The sequence below is a fragment of the Sander lucioperca genome, chromosome 6 (genome assembly GCF_008315115.2).
Source record: "Sander lucioperca isolate FBNREF2018 chromosome 6, SLUC_FBN_1.2, whole genome shotgun sequence".
Taxonomy (NCBI): domain Eukaryota; kingdom Metazoa; phylum Chordata; class Actinopteri; order Perciformes; family Percidae; genus Sander; species Sander lucioperca.
The window spans coordinates 35,081,014-35,108,393 of NC_050178.1; the positions used below are offsets into that span (position 1 = coordinate 35,081,014).

The window sequence follows — 27,380 nt, forward strand, 5'->3', positions numbered from 1 at the left end:
TCACACTTGGGCAAAGGTCATATTCTGTTCATTTCACTCATAACTGCAATTATTGTTTGTAAAATCCTCACAAATCTTTTTTTTAAATCAACCAAATTACTTCCAGTGAAGTTTTTTTCATATTTCATGAAAATCTTGTGTGCCAAAGATCTGGTTTAATGCAAAACATTGAAAAAGGTATTGGTATGGGTGAAAACAAAGACAACAAAATCACTTTTCAGACAAAACAATGCCAGAAATAAAGTTCTTATTTTATTTGCAGCAGTTATAATCATTCATATAATCATTCAGTAATCAGGACCCACATACACCCCACCCACACAGTCAGTCAAATTTGTGGATCATGAAAAAATTCAAATGGTAAAAGATCCCATGAATGTCTCCATTTACAAAGCAAAAGTTCACGTTATCTCATTAACAGTAAAAGGCTTTGATTTTTTTTTTTGTTTTGTTTTTACAAATTCTTTACAGAAGCAAAAACTATAAGGCAATATACTGTAAGCAGATAAATATACATGGGGCAAAATGAAGTCACATCTGTTCATTTACCCCTGCTACTTCCTGTAAATCTGAAACAGCTACAAGTGTACACTATACTGTCTGCTGAATGACTCGGTACAGGCAGTTTCTCCTGGGCTTGTCTATTACAGTGTAAACTTTTGGGTGTTCAGAGTTAAGATGCACCACAGCAGACAAAGCCTCTCCTAGAGTTAAGCACATAAAGAGTCAAATCACAGGAAAAAGTTGAGAACTCCACAGTGTATAAGACCTTATTGCATTGACACATTTGGCACAGAAGCAAACATTTTCTCAAAGTAAAAACAATGCGGATACTGCATATTCACTAGGTGCACACATAGTGATCAAATTAAAGACAAGCAATATTGTCAAATCAAAAATCACTCATTGTCTCATATGTGACAAAACAGAGCTACAAGTAAAATAAAGTTGAAATGAATCATTACATAAATGTGGCTAGATGCTTGGCCCTGGCTTGGTGTTGTATACTGATTCCTGACCAGCTAACACCAACATCCAGCTTCCATCAGTGAGCAAAGTGCTGATATCAACTCAGACAGCAGGATCATAGCTTATGACTCATAATGAAAATAAAGAGGGCTGCGCTTCCTGACACACTGGAATCAAAGCTGGTACGTGTTGTGTGTGAGAACATGATCAACTATTGTTAGCCTACATGTCATTAGAGCCAGCTCTTTGCATATCAGTGTGAGCCCAAACAGCTCAAAAATATATATATTTCCATCAAACAGCGACAAAACACAGTTCAGTCACAAAGTCGAGCATATTACAGGTGTACAAATTTAGATTCTGATTGTAACAGCAACTGGCAGCTAGTGCTGATAAAACTCCACATAAAAGAAAGCATGCTTCTAATCCAAAAGCACAACCATATTTTAAATGTCGCACCAGCCTTATTAATAGATTAAATACAGTGATAAATTCACAATAGTAGCAATAGTAAAATATGAGAAAGATGTTAAACTGAAGCATCATTTGTTCTGAATTGAATTCTTCTGAATTTATTCTGTGTGGGTAAATACAGCAGGAACATCTCCACTTTTAATCTGGAGTAAAGACAATCAACTTTGTTTTGGCTTGTTTTAAATTGCACCATAAATTCAACATTAATAACCATAGTACATATGTTATTCTTAAAGACCTACTTTTTGTCATCATCAATCGCAACCGTTTCATTTTATTTCAACATTATTAATGTAAAATGACACAGTACACACTTTGCAGTAGGAAAGTAAAAATGAAGTTCCAAGTTGCTACAAAAGTTCAATATAGTGACTTTCTAAAGTTTGATTTCACTCCCAATGGGAAATAATCAACGTACAAGAGCAGAAATGTGAGTGTAATGTTTGGTGAAACTGAGAAAACATCTGGGTTTATTTTCATAGTAAAATAGTAGAAAAATAAGGACTAGCTAATATCTTGCAGACACCTGTAAAATGCACTTTAAGACGGTCTCATCAAGAGATCTGTGGTTGGAGTGTGCAGAGTTTGAACTGGTATTTTAAAGAAGGAGAAGTTCTGTGTGTGTGTGTGTGTGTGTGTGTGTGTGTCTCTGTCTGTATGAATGTACATATATCATGGTTATTTTTAAAGTTTCCGAAGCTACAAAAATACATATTTTTCATAGATTATTCCAACACTCATTGGCCAAGCACTATGTATTGAACACTCAAAATATTCTAAAACTGTTTAAGTCAATGGTCCATGCAATCAAGCAGCTGTCTCATCTGCATAAAACCAACATAGGGTGTTAGGTCTTGCCTGCTTTGGGGGAATTAAATCATTTACAAATAAAGGCTCTGAGGACGCCCATATGCTCACATATGCACACACACATGGGTAAATTAGCGTGTTTTCTTTGCTGCACACAGGAGAAAAACTAAATGAAAATCTCTTTGGGCTCTGTTAAAAATGTCTTCAGAAAAAGTATGAAATGCCAAGCCTGAGAGGTTGGACAGCCAGGGAAGGGTCAATAGAAGAAGACATTTCTCACCCTAATGATGTGATTCACTAGTGCACCAACGCCCTCATTCTGAAAAACTACTTCACTGACTCATACATGCTAGACATGTGAGTGCACACACATCCACACGTGCATTCAGACATGTAAATAAATGTGTAGAGGCGCGTGCACACACATTTATACACAATCACACAGTCTAACTGAAGAGTTTAACAAAGCAGCCCTGGCAGTAGGGCTTGTCGTTCTGCTCCTTGAAGGTGCCTTTGTTAAGCTGCTTGAGGCAGAAGGCGCACACAAAGTGCTCTGGGTGGAACTTCTTGCCCATTGCGGTGATGCAGCGACCGGTGATGGGCTTCTGGCAGCCAGAGCACAGCGAGCCACGCCGCTCATGGTAGTGCGCCTCACAGTACGGCTGGCCCTCGTGGTCAAAGAAGCTGCCGTTTATGAATGGAGTGAAGCACTCCTAGAAAATCAGAAGAGAAGAGGGAGAAGTTATGATGATGGGTTAACACAAAAATGGCCAAATTCGTTAAAGATATGTCAAGTGGCTCACCCTGCAGACGAAGCATTCAGGGTGCCAGAGTGAGTTGAGAGCAGAGATGTAGTTCTCCAGGATGGCACGGGCACAGCCACCACATTTAGGGGCAAACATGTCAAAGTAGTCCTTCCTGCAGAACGCCTTTCCATCCTTCTCATGGAAACCTAGAGGGCAGCAAAGACACACAGTGACTCACTCTGTAGCCTATGCTTCTTTTAATATTAAAAATTCAACATTGCTCTTTTTCTACACAAACCAGGTGGTGGTATTAATTTATGAGCAGTTGGTACCTTCTGGTCCGAAAAAGGCTCCACACTGGGCACAGAAGAAGTGCTCTGGATGCCAAGTCTTGTCCAAAGCAGTCACTACTCTCTGTGAAACAGAGGAGAACACAGTGGTCAATCATTCAATTTCTACTAAAAGGTGTGGACCATAAACAATCAGGGGAAAAGGTGGTTCCTCATGTTGCTCTAAAAGAAAGCCAACATACAGTATAAGCATGTCTGTCATTATGGGGGACACTAACACATCAGAAAGTCAGAGGCCAGGAGAGGGCAGGCAAAGTCCACAGAGGCAGTGTGGGAGGTGCTGGGAGGCGTGTATGACTGTTACCTTGTGTTTTCCTGGCATTTCTCAGCAGCTTCAGCTGGAAGCACACTCTTACTGTCCATGTAAAACTACATTTTGAAACATCCACAGCTGCTAAGTTTCCACAGAAGGGCAACAATTACTCACTGTAAACTACATGTCAGAGCACAAGTCATTCTTGACTTTGCCACCAGGGGATGCAGTGTTAAAAAAAGAGGGTTTCTGTGAGGGAGGGCAATCTTTAACATTCATTATCTGTATAGATACAGAGCAAATATTACAACAGGGTACAAAACCACTACATGTACATGAGCATTACCAAAGTAAATTTCAAACAAATCAGGTCCAAAATCAAAATACAAATGGAGCAATTCACAATCAACTCAAATGTTTAACACAACTAAACATGTATACAGGATTAAAATAATATATTTGTTTTGAAATTCTAACTTTAGTGGTTCCCTTAGACCTCTAAAAGATACAATACCACCTTCAACCCTGGTAAAAACCCCAAACCAAGGTTTGAATGTAAACCACTGGATGTTCAAAAATGGCTTACTAAAGAAAGAAAGAGAAACATCTGCATTACCCCAGGTTAATGTCCACTGTCTACTTCCCTTCCAGTACCTCTGGCACTGTGTGTGTGAGTGTGTGTGTGTGTGTGTGTGTGTGTGTGTGTAAGAACAAAGGCTGAAATCTCTATCACTAGTCACTATGAGGATAAGACTGAGTGCTGACAAGCGAGAGAGGAGAGTAGCACGCACAAGGCAACTAAAGTCCCTTCACTTCTATTGCCTCTAGAACTTAGTCTGTGTGTGTGTGTGTCTGCTTAAGAAATAAAGGCATTGTAATAAATGTAGTGATTTTTTCAAGTAAGGCCTTAATCCATTAAGTTATGAATCAATAAAATCCTTATACACCCATCCATTATAAACATGCTTGTGTGTGTGTGTGTGTGTGTCTGTGTGTTAATGCATGCATTACTAACATCCAGTATGGGTCCATTACAGTAGTGGCATCGTGGTGAGAACAGGCTGTGGTAGTCTTTCTCACAGTAAGGCTGCCCCTCACGCTCAAAGAAGTTCCTGGAGCCTATCTCCTCCTGGCAGTGGGTGCACACAAAGTGCTCGGGGTGCCACGTTCTGCCCATGGCAGTCACCACCTGGTGTGGGGAGAGACAGTGCATTAAATTGAAATGAGCTTCTGAGGGAAAGACCTGGCTCAGCATAGAAAATCACTGCAGCCTTTCATGCAAGAATGAAAGGGGATAGTGCAAACAGCAGCAGATCTCATTGCTCAAGTTTAAAAATGAGAAAATCATATATTCAAAATAATCCCAGTCCCTTTCAGTTGGATCAAGATTCACAGAAATCAATATGTTTGTGCTTCTTTAAACAAAAGTCTCAAAGTAAGTAAGTAAACATAATAAAACAGAACAGAAGCTTCATGTTTTATCTTGCTCCACTTGTTGCCAATTATTTAAGAGCTGAATTATTGACAGATTACCTGGCTTGGACCTTAAGCAATCAGCACAGTTTGAAATATGTGAAACATGAGCCAACACTGCACACCCCAGCCAACTTGGGCAAATACATCTGGAGTGAAATCTTTTTTTTCTTAACAACAACAACAACAACAACAACAAAAAGCTATGATGATGATATATAAGCCTATTCAATATCCTAAAGGTTTCACTTGGTAATTTGTGTGTGTATATACCACAGAAACAATGTGTGCATGAAAGGCATAGAAGTTTCCAACTGAAGTCTTCAATGTGTACTGACTTTTTTTTGTAAAAAAAAATGTTTTTATATGATTCAATGTTATCACCTGTCCAACAATAGGTTTCTTGCAGGCTCCGCAGACACCTTTAGCCACCGTCTGGACTCCGAGTCTGTTGAGGTCGGACTGCAGGCTTCCCAGCATGTTGTCCAGCTTGTTGGCTGGTTTGGGGGGACCCGTGGGAGAAGTCTTTCCCTGGGACTGGATCTGACAAGAGATGAAAGACCAAAGTAGCTTCACTATACCATTCTCATCATTTTTGCATGATCATTTTTTGGACTTACCTTCTTGTCACATTACATTATTTTGTAAACCTAAAATAATTCTTTCATGTAACTGCCTTTGTAATTATTCGTTCCAATAGTCCCTCCCTGGATTGCTGGTAGTACAACAAGTTAACAATCTAGATGGTGGTTAGCTGTCTCTTTCTGGGAGACGGAGAGAACATACCAAGACAAGCCATAGACGTATCAACCGGGACAAAATCTATTCTCATCAACCCTAATTCATGTTTGATTACTCTCTAATATCAATATAGTGTGTGTGAATGTCTGGCTACTGTAATAAAAGCAAACACAGACCTTCTCAGATGGTGTGGTTATTGGAGCTTCATGACTCTTACATTCCACTGAGAGAGAAAATAGCATCTGCGCTCCATGTATTCTCTCTCACACACACAAATTAGACAGCCAGGCATCTCACTGAACCTTCGACCTGAACGCAATTATGCTCTAGCACTCATATCAATCTCCTGCTCTGCTAGTCTTCAACAAAACTACGTCAATAAAGTCACTATGGATTCTAAAAGAGGGGATGGTACATGGCATTCAACATGCTGGTTTCTAACCTAGTGGGACCTGTTGACGGAAGTCCTGTGGGAGCTGCTATAATTGTGTTGGTAACTGTGCTGTCATGTGGCCGATTAGGTTTCAGTTGCACTGCGATCCTACCATTCCTGCGCATGGTAGGACAGTTAGTCTAACGGGAACATGGGGGGGGGGTTACACTCCTCTTTCCTCTAAGCTCTTAAACTCTCCGTTCCACTCTGAACACACAGCCCTTGGAGCCGTCAGATGTCAGAATTAGAAAAGGGGCTCAGTCTCTCCAGCCTGAATGTCAGCACCCCTCATAACCTGGACTGACTAGATTTCAGACAAAGCTTTAAAGAGTTACCTGTTGCAACATGGCATGAATGGACACCAGGGGTCAAAAACAGAGTCAATGACCAGATGGATTATATACAGTAGTTAACATAAATGCTGGGGTGTTCCAACTACTTGGATTTGAACCAAATAAACCGCAAACACGCTCAAATAAAACAACTCAAAGTTTAGAAGAAAGTGAGAGAAGAGAAAGATGAAGAAAGGTGATCCGTGCCTGTATTGGTGGGAAGATGGGGTCATACTCGGTCTGACAACCCACTGATACAAAGACCTTGGGAGGGGGAGGTGGTGTGACAGGTTTGGGAGGGGGGCTAGGTGATGGAGGGGGCTGCACAGGGGGAGGCGTGGGCTCCCTAGGGGGAGGAGTAGGTTCCCTAGGGGGAGAAGTAGGTTCCCTAGGGGGAGGAGTAGGTTCCTTGGGGGGAGGAGGGGGAGGTTCTCGAGGAGGGGTAGGTTCTCGAGGAGGGAGAGGGAGAGGGGGAGGGGTCGGAGGTGGAGGAGGTAGCGGTGGAGGAGTATGCTTGACTGGGGGTGGCTTTTTGGGTGCTGGGGGAGATTGCGGAGGGGGGAGGACTTTTCTCTGTGGGGCAGGTGATTCTGGAGGGATGATGATCTGGGGGAAAGAAGGAAACAGCAAAGAGAGCAGTGCAAACACAGGGGTCAGAATGAGGAAAAGGAAATGGTAATAGTAACAAAATTGGCTCAACAAACTAAATTACTTATAGTGACTGCCAAAGACAAATACAATTTTTATGTTGATATGATGACATAAACAACATTTTTTTTTTTAAATATTTGCTAGTTCATTTATTGACCATAGTCCAAAGTAGCATAAGCTAACCATCAGAGGGACATCATTTGCTACTTTTGGTTTAATGTGGTCCCAGAGTAGCACTGAATAGCACTGACTCCTGCTGTGCGCCTCTAACGTCTACCTTATCCACAGGTGGCTGGACCCTTTCTTCCCGTGTTCGCTGTGGGTTGGACATGACGATGACTCCCTCTGTCATCCAATCATCTGGCTGTTGCTTACGCTTGCGTTCCATTCGCCCAATTCCCAGTTTCCCCTGTAGCTCCTCAATGAGTCGGTCTTGCGAGTTGCTCTTATTCACAATGACCGGTCCCATTTTACGTCTTAACATTCCCTCCCTGAACATTGGATGCACGTTGGAGGTCTCTTTGGTGCGGCGGATAACCGACTTGAGCTGGAGAGTAGATGATATAGGGAGGTGTGGGGTTGTGCCATTCACCACAAAGTCCATGTTGGGTTACAAACACAAGCAGGACAGGCCCAGCACAGGATATTTCATTTAAGTGGCAAAAAAATGCCCAAGCACTAGCAAGAACATACTTTTGTCAAAATGTTCTGGAACTTTTGTCAGGCACTATCCAATCAATCAAATTTGCCTGCAAACGAGAAGAAACACAGCCTTCCATTCCATTTAAATTGATTCTCTACTGTCAAGTCTACTTAAAACTACTTAGGCATGCTGGATAGCTGAGGTCAAGACAACACAGGTATATCACAAAATGTTTGCACATAAGTCTGCACGTGCCAAAGCAAGGCCAAACATCAAAGCAAAGTTCTTGAATGTTTTTCAATTACATGTGCACGTTGTTTGTGCATATATGCATTAGCAAAAAATAAACATATCCACCCTACTGTCTATGTATTGACACCATCAATAAAAAAAATGATTTCTTTTTTTGCATCATCCACTGGTTGCGTAAACATGACAGGCCACGCCCTGTGACTAACACAGCAATGTCGATCAAAGCAAGTAGGGGCGTGCGGAAACATATTTTCAGCAAAGCTTTCGACATCAGCCACACAGTCTCTACAAGGAGATTTCTCCCTCAAGCCATTTTGTAGTTGTTTTGCAATGAGACCACATGCATCACGCCACATAAATGAAGGAATTTCTCTTCATCAATACACTTTGTGTTTTTCTACTTTTGCACACCTCCTTGAGTACTTGCAGGAGCTACTCTCCCAAAATAAGCTTATTTCTGCAACTAGAGATAAACTCTGCTTAAACAATTATCTAACACAGCCATTCTGCCATTATTGTCAGAGATAATTAATATCTTAGGCCAATGGCTAAATAATAGAAAGACCACATGGGGTACTAAAGCCTCTCTAGCTTTTTACCAGCAGCTTATTTTGGGAGAGTCAAGTTGAGTGTCCTACTTGGCCAGAAGCAGATAGCCGCTCGACAGCAGAGGGCTGCTGAGTGGGAAGGTCCAGCGCTGCATCTGGTGTCCCGGGGCAGGTGGAGGGGGTGAAACACTCATCCATCCAGCTGGACTCAGTCATGGGTGTCAGGGTTCCCTCTCGACTGAGATCAGGGTAAATTCCGTCTTCCTCCTCCCAAGACCTGTCTTCATCTCCGAGCATAATGGAAGCAGGTGGCTGGTTCTCACTCGTCTGAGTGTAGTCGGGGGCTAAGAGTTTGTCTAAAGCATCATCTAATAAAGGCTCCCGACACGGCCATGTTAAATCCAGCATTTCACCTCCCTGCTTTTCTGTAAGAGGGGGAAACAGGCTATTTGATGGTACATCGGCAAATGGAACTGGTGAAGCTCTGGGACTGCTGGTGCCAGAAACTGTGTACATTTTTCTGATGACTGAGGCAGGACTTTTAGGACTTGCAGTTCCACTCTTTGGAACTGTCACTGGACTTAAAATTCTTGGGGGTATTACTGGGCAAGCAGTCATTGGCAATGTTTCAGGACTAGAACTCTTGGGTATACTTGCTGAACTATAGATATTAGGGACTGTCACAGGGCTTGCAATCTTTGGAACTGGACTTGAAAGTCTTGGAATTGAAACTGGACTAGCACTCTTGGGAACGGTTTCTGGACTTGAATTCTTTGGAACAGTTACTGCACTAGAGAGATTAGGGACTGTCACTGGACTCACACTTTTTGGAACTGGACTTGAAAGCCTTGTATCTGTGACTGGACTAGTGGTCTTTGCAGCTGCTTCTGGACTATGACTTATAGGAACAAGACTGTAGCTTTTAGGGATTTGGCTTGGGTTCTTGTAAGACTGATTTAGATTGGAGCATTTAAGATCAGGTGGACTAGGACTCTTGGCTCTAAGAATGGGACTGGGGTTTATAGACACAGTAACAGGACTAGGGTTCTTGGTAACAACTACTGGACTAAAACTTCTGCCAACAGTAACTGGGCTTAAGCTCTTTCCAAGTGTACTTGAGACTTTACTAGCATTAGTGATTGACATATATGTAGGGCTGTTGACTTCAGCTTGACTAGCAGGCTTTGTGGTACTGGAGATACTGAGGCTCTCTACATGAGAGATCTCAGAGGTGACACTGCTACCATCATCTATCTGTTGGATCTGGGAGTACTGAAGGCTCTTGGATGATGCAATGACTACAGTGGAACCATCTGAAGCTGTAGGGGCTGAACAACCATCTTCATCTATATGGAGTTCCAATGGAAGAGGGGTACATGAAGGAGTAGTGTAACTAGAAGGTAGAAGAGTATCCACTGAATCAATACTAGGATCTATAGATTGAGAGGTTCGTGGGGAACCAGCTTCCAAGGAAGGGTCTACAGCTTCCTGATTCAGAGACAACTGAGAACCAGACTGAATCGGATGCATTGACGTAATGATCGCAATGTACAAACAAAGACAAGACATAAACAGTGGTAGAGAAAAGAGAAAAAGACCAGGAAAAACACATTGAGAATGAAGGGAATGAACAGAAAAGTTGTCTCACACACAAAGCCAAGCAGGGGCAGAGTTCACTCAATGTCTCCAAGTAATCGTTCCTAAAATACTACAAAAATGAAACTAAAATAAACATTTGTTTATTTGAACAAATTAAGTTTTGATATTTTACCTCGGACATGCACAATCACTTAAAATCTAAAAAAGTGACCGAACAACACTTTTTCAAAAGAAGATAACATTGTTTGCTCTGTGTTAATGGGTTTTAATGGGAAATTGTTTTGAATTGCATTATGTTATGTTGTAACATACTTATGTTGATTTTGCTACGTCAACCCCACAACTTCCTCGGTGAATGCAAGCTGACAAATGCACAGTCATACAAATGTAGCGCAACCAAATCTAAATGTCATCTGGTATACGGTTGTCAAGCGTGACAACTCAAAGTTAATTTGAAATTAAAAGCTGGTTGTCAATTTCTGGTCAGTTCTAAAATATTTTGTTGGAACAAACAAAAGCTGGCTCAAAATAAAGGAAAGGTTAAAACTAAGAACTAATTCTTTCTTCAGTTGAGGTAAATAAAAGCACGAGCCACTACATTTATGCCATTGCAACATTTCAAAAGTTTACAGTTGAAAGTAAAATCTATGAAAACAATAGAACAGCAGAACATCCGTTTGGAGGAAAACGTCAACATTTCTATTGTGGAACACTCCAGCAGTAGGAATCAATTTGACATTACAAAGCCACAAATATGGAAAAGACACAGAATAAAATTAGTCTGATCCTAAATCCTAGTTTCTACAATGAATTTAACAGTCGTGCAGCACAGTCCTCAACAGTTGCACAATGCCAACAATAGACATCCTCCATCCAGTATGCAAACGTGATGACCCAAAATCTACGCAATAACATACTCACATTGCTTTGGACTTTGAAGTCAGACAGGGAGGCCATTAGCTCATCCAGCTCTCGTGTGGCAGAGGAGGCAGACATTCTGGCTTGCTGCTGTGCTGGTGTTTCCTCTTGTCCATCGGTTTGTCCGTCTGACACAATCAATGGTGTCGGACTAAAGAAAGAAAGAACACAATTAACAAATGGGCGCTCCACATTAAATGTTAATATAACATTTATGAGCACTAATTTTAATGCACGGCATCATTTCCATGTTGCTTTAAAGGTCCGATGACATGCTGATTTTTGGATGCTTTTATATAGGCCTTAGTGGTCCCCTAATACTGTATCTGAAGTCTCTTTCCCAAAATTCAGCCTTAGTGCAGAATTACAGCCACTAGAGCCAGTCCCACAATGAGCTTTACTTAGGATGTGCCATTTCTGTGTCTGTAGCTTTAAATGCTATTGAGGAGGAGAGAGGGGGGGGCAGGATGGAGTGTGGTGGTGTGGCCTTGACAAACTGCCATGCTTCGCTTGTTTTCAAGCCATGATGTCTCTCTCTTTCTCATGGGCGGGCCAATGGGCGGGCAAAGCAGAGAAAGGGGAGGTAACCTTTACCCTTATGATGTCATAAAGGGAAGATTCCAGATCGGCCCATCTGAGCTTTCATTTTCTCAAAGGCAGAGCAGGATACCCAGGGCTCGGTTTACATCTATCGCCATTTCTAGCCACTGGGGGACCATAGGCAGACTGGGGGAACTCACATTAATGTTAAAAAAACCTCATAAAGTGAAATTTTCATGCCATGGGACCTTTAATAATTTGTCGCTTACATGGGTAAGGGCACAGAACTTTCCAGCTCATCCAGAAGGCTCTCTACACTTGGTCGTACATCCTCTATTCCCCGAGCTGCCATACTGCGTTTGGGCTTGTCTATTACAGGTGGAGCAGCCTTGCCTACAGTAGAGACACCATTCTCCTGGACGTGGTGGATGACGCTGCTGGCAGGCAGCGGGGGAGCTGCTTCTTCTATTACAGGAAAAAAATGCTAAATTATTTTCCTTCATGGATCCACAGTGCAAAATGTATCATTTCGTAAACCCCCAAACACCAAAATACAGTGGAGAGAAGGGACAATCCATGTGTGATACCACAAAAACAATCATGCTAAATTTAGATAGTAACATCCGAGAAACACAAGTAAAGTAAGTAAAGTAATCTTTGTGTACCTTCTGTGGGGAAGGCAGGGGTGCTTTGCTGGACAGCGTTAAGCTCCAAAAGCAGGCGGTCCAGCTCAGACAGGTTGCTGCCCAAGGATGAGTTCATGGCTGATGACTCACTACTCTTCTGCTTATTAGGGAAACTGTACAGAGTAGAGAGAAGAACCAATATTTTTCATCAACAGAATTATGGACTGAGAGTGTTGCTATATTTTGACACTAGCATCATTTAGAGAGTGTCTCTGGCTCACAGCTGAGTCCAAATCCAAATGGAGATTTCTAGTTTAATGTTTTGTGTGTCTCAAATAGATTACACACATCCTCCCCCTTTTAATGTCCTCCCTATAATTAGCAAAATATGGTAGTGGTTTTTCACAGATATGCTGCCAAGTAAAGTTATCTATATTCCCAAAGAGTTCCCTCACTTTTTACAAGTTGTGAGACTGTTTATAAACTGTTGATCCAACTAACGTGATTCCAGGTCCTACCTGTATACGTGGTCCTCTTCACCAATGGGTTGAGTTGGACTGCTGCTATCTCTAGACCAGGGGCTTCTCTGAGCTGAGCTGAAGGACTGAGAAGAGGAAGTGAAGTCACTATATAGTATTCATAAAGACCACTCACAAATGAAGCAACTCATTTACACTTTTATTCATGAGTAAATTAAACAATGTTTTAAATTGAATAATTGTATAATAACATGTATGTGAGCATTTACCTCTGTTTCATCAAGTCCGTTTAGCTCAGAGGGAGTGGGTGGTACTTGGGGCGGAGAGCAGAGGTCTTGCTTGGTCTGACCCCCAACAGGGAAGGAGTAGGCAGTCTCGTCAGACAGGAAGAGCGGACGTTTGGAAATGTGGGATGTTGTGGACTCAAGGTCCGCCAACAAAGCATCTGCGGAAATACAAAACAAAGACTTTATCCTCACAGGTCTGAAGCTAATTATATTCCCAGACAATGTTGGGTGAAAGTACAGTATAGTGCTGCAAAACTCATCAGCAGTTCCATTTACACACACATACAGGAACAAATAATTACAGCCTCTTTCGCAAATCAGTAAAAAGCCCATGTGCACTGACATCAGAGTTGTAAAGTTGAATCATGCAGACTGTCATAGCCACTCCTTTGGTTACTCATTGACCCCTGTCTGCCTGGAGTCTTAAATCCAAGAGACGCTGTCAAGTCTGCAACCAGGTATACATGCGCATATTTACCATCTACACAACAACAGTTACCATCACTGCATTAAGGGGTTATTTGGTATTTGGAGAGGAACACAGGCCAAGAAAACAACTACTAATTGAGCACTCCCGACCAGCAGGTAGAAGGACACATAGCATTATAGGGGATTTAATGAAGAGCGCAGACTGTATTACTAAATACTTGGGCTTATTTTAGCGCTCACTCACCACAGCAGTGTTTCGTTTCTCTTGCAGAATTTCACAAGTCCTAAAAAAAAATAAAACCCTAAATTAAACAAACTTAATCTAACAAGACATGTCTTTTATAAATCAACTATTCGTACAAAATGAATGTAATTACATGTTTTCCATTTGTTCCAATATATTTGAGTTAAGGACAATGGCGCTGTCAAAATGAAGTTCATAAACTAATGTTAATTTCTAGACAAAACTAAATGAACCATAGTTACACAGCGCAAGTACAATCTAGTTTTATTTCTAATCGCAGCTTACTGAAAAGGTTCAAACTGTACTTTATTGAGAGGTTTTGAATATTCTAAATGTTATTATGCAATATTGCCAGTAATGCTAAGATGTTCCAAACACCAACTACTCCAAAGCTCCATCCTAAAATAAAGCAGCGGGGCAAGAAAGACAAAACCATAGCTAAAGTAACATGGAGATGAGACGTACCTTAGAAAAAGACAAGCTGTTACACCCAGGAGAGTGAAGAGGAGATAATACAGAGAAAGAAGAAGTAAAGGAGGCAACCCAAACTGACTATCTGTCAGGCAGGAACTGCCTTTCTTAACTCTACCATCAGCAAAAGAGAGCAAGACAGACCAGAGGAGGGGAAGGAGGAGGAAGAGTTGGGTGCAACTGAAAGCAGAGGAGAGGGTGAGGGTAGAGAGGAGAAGGACGGGTTAAAATTAATGCCCCCCCCCCCTCCCAACAAACACACAAACAGACACACAAACAAACACACACAGCTGTGCCAGCTCCAACCCAGCTGCCTGGAAGCTCAAATAAGAGACACTACTCACGCAAATGAAAAACAGTCTCTGTCTGTGGCAGGCTTAGCACGTTACAGCAGGTGAAGGACAATGTTGTGAAATGAGTAAACTTGAGGCCAAGCAGAGCTCTTATTAACAGAGACATGCCCAACTAAAGGAGTGGTATCCCAAAGGTATATAAAGGTGTTATCAGCCCCTCCTTCGCAATGTCAGCGCACATTCTTCTTAGGTTACTCATGACTCACATTCACTTTTACCACGTTTTGATGTTAAATTCAATTTAGTCTTTACATACAATAAGGAACAGATTATTAAGATATTATCTCTTTTGCAATGCACAACAGGATGTCATCAGGAGACCAACTATAATTGTACATTTTAACCTGATAATGAATGCTAGATAGAGCAGAGTATCATCAGTACAGTTACTTGGATTGCAATGTTTCCCAGACTGAGAGGAGACACAGCAGAAGCAGAGCCAGATCACTACCAGATCCACTTGGCCCAACTTAGCATTAGCATGATTAGCATGGCTAACATGCCAGAGACTCCGTTCAGAAGCCCGAGCAGCACATTCCATAGTTTCATTATAGACACAGCACAGCCCACTGTTTACACTACTGCAGCCTGCTACTGTGTGCGTGTGTGTGTGTGTGTGTGTGTGTGTGTGTGCCCTCATCCTTTACTTGGAAGTAACAAAAAACACACCCATAGAATTAAAGGGGCAGAAACAACACAATTGTCAAGTATACTGTCAGTATTAAACCAACCAACAGACAGGTGCAGTCTCTACTTCTGGTCCAGTGAAAGGGGAAGTCAGCAAGATTGTGAACTTATTCTAGAGGTTTTCCTGTGTTTAAAACACAGAGGTTAAGCTGACTTCTTCTTTACAACATTTCCCACGATGCAGCTGATTTTTATAGTAACGACATCACCCAGAGTCTACACAGTCCTCCCTAATATTCATTACGGTTTACAAATGTACACAATTAGAAACAAAACTGGATCAGACAAGTCCAGACATTCATCTAGGGTGAAGTGAAGACAGGCTTAAACTTAATTTAGATTTCATCAAAAACTAGAAATACTGCGTAAATAAATAGCAAGCATATCTAAATGCCTCAGTACATAATCTGCTGCTAATATCAGAATAAAGTTTTACTGCAGCTGGTGGAGACCTCAGTAAACAGATGTCAGTCCAGATGGTTTACACAAGAAATGTTAATCAACTTAGCACAAGATCTGCACTGGCTTTAACCCTGGTTGTAAAACCAGGCTAAAACACTAACCCCCAGGCTATATGAAATGCATATTCTCTTGGCTTGTGGGAGATTTGTATACTAACTTCAATGTATCAGAGAGTTCATTGAAATCAGCAGCTCATTTCCTTCAACAAAGTGGTTGGAATACAGTCCTATAATTTAAAGGATGTAGGCTAAGCATAAAATATAGAAACTACCAGCTTAAGGGTTGCCTTTGTTCACTGAACACTGCATGCTAGGCATGCTCTGACCCATCCACAAATTACACAAATACACAGAGGTGTGTCAGCCTCCTTGGCCAAGAGAACATACTGTGACACAAAGACTCCAGTGCAAAGCACAGAGTAGTTCCCCAGTGACCAAAAATGGAACTACAGTAAAATGAGGAACTCATAATAGACAGCCGAGTGTTTAATCTTAAAAATGAGCCTCCTGAATCATTCTTATCCTTTGTAAGGAGAGGCAAGAACTTTTGGACATAACTTTATGTGAGCATATTTAAGTATATTTCTGGGACATGGGTCTGAATTATTTTCATATGGGATACAACTTGTGTTTGTTATAAGAACAATGCTATGTAAAACCTTGAGATACCCAAGTTCCTCAGAAGCAGGCAGTTGTGAGAGGGCGACGGATTTAACAAGATCTAACAAACTGCCTTCATCAATTAAACGTAGTCCGCCCTCTTTGAACAATGAAAAACACCAGCATTATGTTAGCTTCCATGTCCACAACACTAAATGCGACATGGCAGGACACAGCTGGGCTTAAACAATGAGGAATGGCAGTGGTAGTGTCGAGAGAGATAGCGAGTGAAACTGGGATGTGTGTGTGTGTGTGTGTGTGTGTGTGTGTGTGTGTGCGCGCGCTTGCGTACGCGGAGCAGCAGGCAAATCCTCAGAGGCTAAAATGTGGGTTGACGTAGATTAAGGAGACTCCCTTCCTCCCAGATGAATGGTGCGCATTTTAATTACACGAAGGCTGCTCTGCATAGGGCTCATTACTGGAAAGAGAGAGAGAGAGAGAGAGAGAGAGAGAGAGAGAGAGAGAGAGAGAGAGAGAGAGAGAGAGAGAGAGAGAGATAAAAAGGGGACTGGAAAGATTGGAGTGGGCAGAAGAAGGGATAAGGACGACAGAGAAAATTTGAAATGAAGGGAGGGGATTGCAGGAAAATGAGGGTATGGAAAGGAAATCATTTGAAGAGTCAAGTATGTTAACAGCAAAGGGAAGGGCAGATTGCAACATTTTATAGTCATAATCACTATATAAATATAATTAAGCAAAGCAATTCTGGAGCACTACGTTTACTCTCTGGGGTTTGATCAACAGTCAACAGAAGCAAGCTTCCATTATCTCTGACAGGACATCCTGCCTGCTTGATACCGCACACACGGCTTGTGGCCCTATCAGTGCTGACCACTGCATAGAGTGAATCAATGCTGTCTACTACTCAACACATCTCTTGTTTATTTAGCTTGTGGCGGTTCATTTCAGGGAATGGGTCCTATAAAATGTAATGTAACAAAACACAGACTTCAGCAACCTGCAGGGGGTGATGTCGAGTCGTGTGTGTGAGACTGGAGCACTCCTGGCTTATTCTTCTAAGGGCTGGTATACAAAGCAGGCTTTATCTGCGTGGTTCATAAATGCCTTGGCATTTCCTGAGATATGCACTGACACCAAAGTGAAACTAACAGGATGAATATCAGCCGCAAGATTCTGTCTGTGCAGCAAGTTTACCTGTGTTCTCTGACCTCCTTTCTGCATCTTTCCACCCTCGTTCCTTTAATTTCTTCCCTGATGTGTTGCAAGGTGCACGCCGGCTGATATGAATTCCTAACATGCCACAGCTCGTCTTTCAAATATGAGAAAAAGAGCAAGAGGCGGAGATAAATGCGAGGTGCACACCAGCTCAACAAGAGAGTGTGATAAGACAGACGAGGACAGATGAGAGAAAACAAAATGTCCCCTGTGAGACAAAGAGTCTAAATGTAATATTATAAAAAAGAAACATGTAAAAACAATTGTATGGAATAGCCTTCTGTTACTACTCTGTGAGTGTGCGTCGACATGAAGTGACAGCCTTTCATGTTCTGTTGTGAGAGGGGTGGCCTTTTCAATGTGACACAAGCTGACAGAGCATCACAGAGCTTCCACCAGAAGGAAAACAGAAGAAATAAGGACAAGGGGGGGGGGGCACATGCACTTACACCCCCCTTTGGGCTCATGCTAGACAGCAGAAGGTCCGTGCCTGTGTTCATTTGGAGCGCTTCAGCGGGCACACAAGTGCAAAATTAAAACACACACACTACACAGGTGCCTCTCAGTTAGGACACACACACACACACACACACACACACACACACACAGACAGACTGAGGCATCGAGGCCCACTATAAATACCATCCCGCCCGACCCTGACCTGTGGGAGCAGAGACATACAGTATGATGATGGATGGCTTTGCCGGTCAAAGCAACAGTAGGACATTACAGACCACCCAACCAGCCTGTACCATGCATAACGTTGCATTTGCTTTACTGTCTCACACACTTGTACACGTTATAAACAGGAGTCTGGTTGGACTCTCCTTATGTTCAGATCAATGAAGTGGTCCTGCTACAAAAGCTATTAAATGGAAAAGGCACCACAACCCGCACTTGCAATAAAGTCATAGAATATGACTGCTTACAAAGCAGCTTGTACTCCACTCCAAGGTAGTCAATACAATTGCTGCAAAGTCTGTTTATACACGTGCAATCCAACACTTTAATACCGGACTCAGGCCCAGATAAAGTCTGCTAATTGAGAACCTAGGTAATGCGAATTGACTGAATCCCGTTAAACAGAGATTATGATTCCTAATGGAAGTCACTTATAGTAGTATTATGAACACTTTCATATTATTATGACTTAAAAGTACCTCACGCTGCCACAGCATGACCATTTTTAAATTAAGAAAAATGACACTCCTGTCTGTATCTACTACACAGACTAGGTTCTGAAAAAAAGGCAAAATGTCAGCAGGCAGCTCTTCTGTTTGTTTGTTTTTTAGCAAAAAGGCTGTGATAAATCATTACCTGCCAAGCACCAAATGGCAGACAGACAAAGTTAGCAACAGCTGGTGAACATATAGTGGAGAATGTAGCAGCTAAAGAGCCAGATATTTCCCTCAAGAGTTGGTAGAGACCAAAAAAGGTGCTAAAAGAGAGTGAATATTGGACTTACATTCACCTGGTGACCAAAAACACATTCTACATGAATGATAATGTTGCGCCGTATATCTGCTGGATGTGTAAGCCACTGTCAGTGTCAATGTCAGTTTTGTGTTAAAAGCTTGTTCAGTGGCTAAAACATTATTCAAAGGAATATGACATTTGTGGGGAATATGTGCTTATTTACTTTCTTGATGATACCGCTCTTATAGTATGTCTGTGTTGAGTGTGGAGCTAGAGCCGAGAGAGGATTAGCCTAGTTTAGCAGAAAGACTGGATACGGGGGGGAAGAGCTAGCATGGCTCTTTGTTGAAATGTTTTACATTTCTGTTTGTGTAGGATTGAACTAGTGCGCTTGAGATGTTGAGCTGTTCCCCCCTGCTTTCAATCTTTACATTAAGCTAAGATAAGATAAGCTAACCACCTCATGGCTGAAGCCCCATAGTTTGACACTTAGGCATGAGAGGAGTAATGATCTTCTTATGTACTACTCTAGTGGTACAGTGGCGTAATGGCATCCTGAGAAGAGAATGAAGTCACACGTTGTCTGTGTCCGGCCCGCGTGCATGTTAGTGCCTTTATGCGTCGGTATCTGACACTGAGGGCCCTGACAAAGCGCCCGCATATTTAACGAGTTGGGGAACATTCTGTGAGAGCCATGTGGAGGCAACCCCAGACAACCTTTTTTTTTTTTTTGCTGAATATCAAGTACAGCCCCTTTAAATATTTTTCAAATTATTACTATAATTTCAAATTTACCCAAATCTTTTCAAATAAATGCATTATCAAACAAATGGCACTTAATGAAGTTAAGCCTTCTGACAAGGGTGCAACCACCCCACACAAGTGACAGAAATAGTCACAGGCCTGACACCTGGTCATTTCTACCCAGAAAGTGAAACCCTTTCAACCTCTGTGATGAGTCTGCTTTCCTGGAAAGTACTGCATGTTTGACCTCAACATATGTATAAAAAAACTGCCATAAACTGCCATCTACAAGGTGTAGGACAGAAAGTAAATGCTCATGTTGCCACCATATCCTCTATTATATAATTTTAAGTAATTTTTACAAACACTTCTTGGTAAAGCTCCATTTAATGTACCTCATACAACTTAAGAGCATGATCTGTATTCCTCCTCAGTCCAACTCATCTGAGTGCTTTTCATCTTAAAGCAATCAGCACATTTACCTTACTCTGCACATTTCATTTTCCACTGATTTTTCTGTTGTTTAACCATTCCAGCATCTCTTCATGTAGATGAATTAGTTTCTAAAGTAGTCTATCCTCACAACTGAATTCAAGCCACACAGCATCTCTTTTTGCTCGGTTACAGTGGATACTGGATAATGTGAGTTTTTGGATAATTTCATAATTTATATCTTTATTGCACCCGCCTAGATTTACTGCAAGGGTGAGAACATCCACAATATTAAACATACCAGAGTTGTGTTTGCACTGTTTTTAATCCTTGCTGCGGGGGTAATAAATATCTAGTGAACTGAATAATTACATTTGAGTAAAACTGTTAAATGCTTTTTGAGTGTATGGATAATGTATCCACCTCTACATGTGACTATTAGAACTAAAAGAAAAAAGTGAGATAAGAATATCCGTAACTAAAAAAAAACAATACCAGTCAAAAGATAAAACACACTCTGCTCTTGCTGTCTACCAACTACCTTCTCTCACTTTCATTTCACTTCAATTCCCTACAGAGAAAGGCTTACAAAGGAACACAGAGGCACAAAAGCTTTCCTGTGGTTTACACATTGCCCGTGGTTATTTTAAGCATCTGTGTGCAGGCAACAGCGGTGAGAACACTTTAAACATGTTTCAGCAGTATTAAGGTGCATTTATTAAAGATAGTATGAACAATTGCTTATGTTTAGGTGAATTGCAAACAAAAGTCAAGACAAGTGGAAGTATAACTAACCACTGAAGAAGACATTTTAACATTCATTCAAACACCTTATTCAGCAATACGGTCATACGGGAAATTCCAGCATTTGTCCTGTGGCGATGCCACTACGGCGAGTGGAAGACAATTTCACCTGCTGGTGTAATTAAGGCCACACTAGAGGATGACAGACTGTTTACACCACTATGCTAGACTAGAAGGCAGCAAAAGCAAGGCACTTTCTAAATGTGAGCTGTGATGTCCCAATTGCACAGTAACTACAACTATTTTTGCAATTCCACATTATGATTTATCCCCTCTTAACTACTCAGTAGTCTGTATCAAAATCTGAAGAAAATATTCATCAAAATTTATTTTTAATGTCAACGATTCACCATGTTGTGCTGCATGCTGAAAGGAACCTGAAATTATGTACTGTAATTACAAAAGTGGCAATAATGCCATTTTGTACATGCTTTATTTTACTGATTTAATAATGAATGCATTTATTACAACAAATATTTATTATACAAAGTAAATAGATGAAACTTACACAAAATTCAATTGAGGTGCCTACTAATTGTGATTTTGTACTTTATTTGAGCTTTAACAAAAAAAAAAAAAAGTCTTACCAAATCACTAGCTCTTTCTGGGGCTTTTTTTAACAGAGAATACTCCATCTGGTCATTAAGACTATGAGACGTGGTTGAAAGCTCTGGAAAAAGTGATCAGTAACAGGATCTTGAGTTAAAATTAGTTTTTGTCAGATTGCTACAATCATAGTCTCGCTTTGCCAGACCTTCCCCCACAGCGCTGCGGAGGAGGGTCTGGCTAGTCCACACAGCATTCCGGGATGGGAGAAAAAAGTGCTCTCACAATCGCTAAGCTCCGCACGGAGCCACTGCAAAATAGCCTCGGGACGGAACTTGTTTTGGTAGAACGTGTACGTTCAAAAGTTGTTTTAGTTGTGCAAGAGAAAACTCAGATTGGACAGATAGTCTAGCTAGCTGTCTCAATTTACAATGCAGAGATCTGAGGAGCAGTTAACCATAGTCCTCATAAATCCACTGGAGTTTAAAATTCCTTTAAAATTTCCTGCAGGACCGGAGCAATCCTGGAAGTGGAACATCAAGGATATAGACTACTAAAATCAGAACCCAGACCCGGTTAAGTGGCAGAAAAAAAGTAGATGGCTGAATGGATGGACAGTTTTCCCCTTCTCCTAATCAGTTCTGCCTGGCTCTGTCTTTTCTGGGTTGAAGTAGGTCACAGCACCAGAAACAAGCTGCTCTTTGTCCCCCTCCGGCAGGACGAGGACAGAGGGAAGAGGATGGAGGGAAGAGTTTGTGAGGTCTGCAAAGCAGGCCAAATCAATCCATTGAAAAACAGTCAGCTCGGCATGGCTGCCAGTGCGAGTGTGTGTGTGTGTGTGTGTGTGTGTGTGTGTGTGTGTGTGTGTGTGTGTGTGTGTGTGTGTAAACTCTTCTAAAGCCAACACCCCTATAAACCTGTGGAGTAGTAATCCTAATCAAGCACCACTGATGCTGTCATTAACCCTAGTGGGGTCTAGATTGGGCTTCCTGACTGATCCTCTTTAACAAATGAGATGCTGATTGTAAATCCAACTAAAGCACAAGCAATATGAAACACACACACACATAAACTGACGTGTGCACACTCACTTGTCCATCCTCCCAACTGCCCAATTAATCAAAGGCCTTCATTGTGGTGGCTTTATATCCCAAATAGGGCAGTACCAGTGGTGTGTTTGTGACTATTTAAACACGCGCCAAGGCCAGAGGAAACCTGCTGGGCACAAACCCATTTCCTAATAAAACAGCGAGGTGTTATATAAGCCTGCAACCATGCCAACCATACAACCTCTTAGAAAAATGACATTTAGGAGCCAATTAGAGAAAAGCCTAAACAAAGCCATGCAGGTGCTTTTGAAAGGCCATCTCTGACACCATAAGGGCTCCATTTCATATGACAAATAGGCATTCATTGAACTGAAGCAAAGGACCACAATTTCAACAGCGGTTACCTTTTGAAACATTGGGGTTGATTCGTTTTTGTGCTACCAATATCATTTTGATTCAAATTAAAATACTGTGGCATCTTTATCTTTGATGCAAAACTGCTATACCAGCTGTTTTTCTCTTACAGCTTGCATCAAGAGGATCAGCGGCATCACATCGACCGAGCTGTCAGTCACTGTCAGACTGAGTGCTGGGATGAGAATCTCACAAAGTCAGCAGGGAACTCAATTCATCAGACCACAGCAGGATGGTGGGGGGCAGATAACAGCTTATATATACCTATTACATACTTCAAAATGTGTTGTAACTGCACCCTGTTTTCTCCTTACTTTGCTTTATATCTTCATTGACAAAATGCTACATCAAGCTAATGAGCTGTCACGGTTGCCTGGGAAACAAAATGGGAAACAGCGAAAACAGCAAGAAAGAAATACAGGATTTAATGACACCAAAGCAAACCAGTTCCCTTCCGCTCACATTAAGGAAGTCACAAAAAATAGGACAGGATGAGGCATGTCCACCAGTTAGTATGACTAACATGATGTCTGTGACCCTACAATAGGCTATTCTGTTGGTTAGCAGCAAAGAATCCACATGACTACCACTACAACGGAGAGGTCACTAATAAGGGCACTTCCTGTCACAAGACGTGTGTGGCTGGACGAGAAGCTGCCCAAGAAAAAGGGCTCATTGAGCTCATCTGACAAAAAGCAGGACAGAGGAACATGACTGGGACATGCAGTAACTATACTGTATGACATGCTGGTCTTTAATTTAAACGACACAGATCCTAACCACAGACAGATTTCACTTGAATCCTAGTCTATATCCACAAAATTCCACTTCCTGGATTGCTCCGGTGCCACCGTAAATTCAGCCGGATGTCCGTTACCTTCCGCTTTTTTTGTGTTGGAATTTTAAACTCCGGTGGATTTCTGAGGACTATGGTTAACTGCTCCTCAGATCTCTGCAGGGTAAATCAAGACAGCTAGCTAGACTATCTGTCCAATCTGAGTTTTCTGTTGCACGACTAAAACAACTTTTGAACGTACACGTTCCACCCAAACAAGTTCCTTCCCGAAGCTATAGAGGCTATGGAGGTAAGTAAGCCTAAATGAGAACACTTGGGTTAAGCCTCATTAGGTTAAGTATGAGCACATTCTGTTGGTCTAATGGTGCTCCTAAAAAAACCTTATGAAATAGAAAACACAATCACTGATGTGAATCTGGAGACAAAACAACGGCAGGGGAAAAAAAAACTTCAGTATGAAAGAGCGCTTCTAAAAGCAAATTGAGTCAGGCTACAATTTGCAGTGAATTCAATGCAAATGAAAATGTAACCACAAGAAGAACTTCAGGTGAGATATCTACATTATAATCAGTATTTCGTATTTCTTATCTTCATGTGTTTGTGACATAATTTATATAAAATGATATATGCCTTTATAGACTCCAATGATGAACCTTAAACTAGCTTTAAAAAGAATCAATTTAGGGCACCCGGACGGCTCATTTGGTAGAGCGGACACCCATATAGAGGTTTAGGCTACTGCTTGACGCAGCAGGCCCGGGGTTCGACTCCGACCTGCGGCCCTTTGCTGCATGTCATTCCCCCCTCTCTCTCCCCTTTTCAGGTCTTCAGCTGTCCTATAAAAATAAAGGCCAAAAATGCCCCAAAAAATAATCTAAAAAAAAAAAATAAAAAAAAATCAATGCAGAGATCAGAAGAGAGCGATTTATGACTGTTAGTGGACCACCAAAAGAAAAAGACTGAGTGACTTGTTGTCTGGAATAATAGAGTACCAGCAACCTCTAAATGGTAGATTAGACGATGATCAGTTAGACAGTTCAAATGACGACCTGAGCACAAATGGTATATATAATCATTCTAAGGATATGAGTTTATTTGTGTTTCTAACGGTATTATTTTTTTCAGAGGAAAGGAATCTGAACAGGTTGGAAGAGCCAGTGCACAGTGAGTGTGTAGCCTCCATGTCAGCCATAACATCCCTGAGAGAAGATGCTGCCACCACCACCTTTCAGCAGAGAAACAACAAAAAAAGATGATCATGCATTAAAAGTTATCCAGAGAATTTCATGAGCATAAAACTAAATATCTGAAGGAGGAACATGAAATGAGAATGAGAATCCTACAGGATTTAATTGGCTATGAAGCTGGACAAGAGAGCTATGATTAAAAGAAAATACAGTGATGAATTGTGAATACCAGCCATGGTGAATAATTTATGTAAAAAATAATGTAGAAATGTTTTGTCATCTCGATATTCATGAGTTGAGTATCACCACAAACTACATTTTAAACTATAGCCTTGGTTTAGTCACTCATTAAATGTCACTATTTTAATGTTGTGCAGTATTTTGTGTTATTTCATAAAAGTAATTTAATGTAATTCATACTTGTCTGGCTGGTAGGGCTGCACGATATTAGGAAAATATCTAATTGATTTCTAATTATTTTGACTGATATTGCGATTGCGATATTGGAGGGAATGATCATTTTTGTATCATTATTCTCATTTTCACTGAAAAATATAAAAGAAAAATCCTCGCATCCTTTTGCGAGGAGCTGTACTAAACAAAGATTTTTTCCTTTGTCTGTAGGATACAATTTGCAGGCCGGGATGTCTCTGCAGCACCATAATACTTTATTTTAGAATGGTTTGACACATATTTTGACTTTAACAAATATTGCGCCCCCCTGCGATTTGGATATTGCACTAGTTCATATTGCGATTTCGATAAAATTGCAATTAATTGTGCAACCCTACTGGCTGTTATGCACGTTAGTCTTCATTTAGATATCAATATTAAGAAGGACTAATTTCAGTTTCAATTTAGTCCTAGAGTAGCTCTAATTCCAGTCTGTGCAAGTCGCTTTGAGTTAAGACAGCTTAAAAACAGGCATTTTAGTCTGGGACTAGGCTGTGAAACTGGCTCTATGAGTCTAAATATGGTTTTTGGCTTAAAGCCCTATTTTCAAATAAACCCTAGTTCCAAAAAGCTACAGTAGCTGTTCGATGTGGATCCTGCAGGCTGTTGTTATGGTGGAGTGTAGAGCTGTCGCTGCTTAGTCAGCTTCCTCCTCAGAGCTGTCCGTCCATAGCACCAATCTGTGATCAGGAGCGTGTTTTTTTTATATGAGAGAGTGTGTGTGTGTGTGTGTGTGTGTGTGTGTGTGTGTTTACACCATATGTTTCAAAGCCCTGCAGCATTTTAATTGTAAAGTCAACCAGATGGACAAACCCTGGAGGAGATACAAGAGATTCTTTCAAGCCTTCAGATGCTACATTGATTCTGTGTGTGATTTATGTGCCACACTCATCTAGTGTAGGCTTGCCCCTTGTTGCATTAAGATGTAATTTGCAACAACAACTTGCCAGGTTTTGGAGCTCAAGTGAAGGGGATGTTAACTGAAGGGGGATTTTTGAGATAATGGGAACATCCAAGGCCGGACTGACTTCGTTTAAAAGAGTCCTAAGTGATTTAGTGTTGCATTTCCATAAAGTTGGGGGACTTGCAAGAGACAGATTAAAAAAATATTGGTCATAATTCAAGAAGCAGAGGCAGATATAGCCTTTATTTTAGCCACTAGTAACGACTTTTGTAAGAACTTCTCTGCCGGGTAAAATGTTTTGGTAAATACTTTTTGAAAATCCAAGCCCTCTGTTTGTAACCTCTAACTTCCTTGAACTTTCTTTATTTTTTTGGTGTCATTTTAACAGCTGGATTTTTGTTCAGATTAAACAAACAAGATATAATGTCATGAGCTTCATAGGTGCTGGTAGGCATTTAGTAACCTTTGGACAGAGCAGGCTAGCTTTCTCCCCCGGTCTTTATGCTAAGCTAACCAGCTTCTGGCTGTAGCTTCATATTAAGCATACAGACATGAGAGTGGTATCAATCTTCTCACCAAGACAGCAAATAAGCGTAATTCCCAAAATATCAAACTATTGATATAAAGTCTCTCTTTCTATAGAAGATCAATTCTTCTGATCATATTATCAGAATCTAAAAGTCATATATGCATTTTTGCCTAATACTGATTTCCCCTTAAATCACATTCCTGACTTCTAAAGGAGGGCTATGCACGTTGCTAAATTACTTCTTAGATTCCATAAAGATTCCTTCAGAATTTGAACTAATTCACTAGTTATTGCACTGTAGAGTTACTGATCCATCACTGCATCATAAGTCAAATGAAGTAGAAGGTTGACTATTGAAACAAGGCTGTACTGCTAGTGGGCAGAAGGTAAATTAGGTTATTATACAAACCGTGTCCCTGATAGCATGAAAAACAACCACTCAGGCATAAACAACATCAGTTTCACAGTCTAAGAGAGTATGTTGAGGAAATGTCACATTTC

General features: G+C 41.1%; 1 protein-coding gene across 7 annotated transcripts in view; it reads right to left on the bottom strand.

The window, feature by feature from the left end:
• Positions 1-228: 228 nt before the first annotated feature.
• LOC116034316 (paxillin-like) overlaps positions 229-27,380 on the bottom strand; it is a 31,585-nt gene continuing 4,433 nt past the window's right edge. For 2 of the 7 annotated variants that reach the window (XM_031276941.2, XM_036001796.1), the window contains exons 2-14: positions 13,107-13,282; positions 12,877-12,962; positions 12,398-12,531; positions 12,002-12,197; positions 11,196-11,343; positions 8,766-10,190; positions 7,510-7,779; positions 6,789-7,187; positions 5,460-5,618; positions 4,618-4,791; positions 3,332-3,413; positions 3,057-3,205; positions 229-2,966 (exon numbers count right to left, since the gene is read on the bottom strand). In XM_031276941.2, coding sequence (XP_031132801.1) covers positions 2,700-2,966; positions 3,057-3,205; positions 3,332-3,413; positions 4,618-4,791; positions 5,460-5,618; positions 6,789-7,187; positions 7,510-7,779; positions 8,766-10,190; positions 11,196-11,343; positions 12,002-12,197; positions 12,398-12,531; positions 12,877-12,962; positions 13,107-13,282 — 3,665 coding nt within the window. In that variant the 3' untranslated portion in view covers positions 229-2,699. Of the gene's footprint in view, positions 2,967-3,056; positions 3,206-3,331; positions 3,414-4,617; positions 4,792-5,459; positions 5,619-6,788; positions 7,188-7,509; positions 7,780-8,765; positions 10,191-11,195; positions 11,344-12,001; positions 12,198-12,397; positions 12,532-12,876; positions 12,963-13,106; positions 13,283-13,797; positions 13,838-14,262; positions 14,506-14,612; positions 14,743-27,380 lie in introns of those variants that run through there. The other 5 variants (XM_036001799.1, XM_036001797.1, XM_031276951.2 and 2 more) reach the window with 5 other exon arrangements.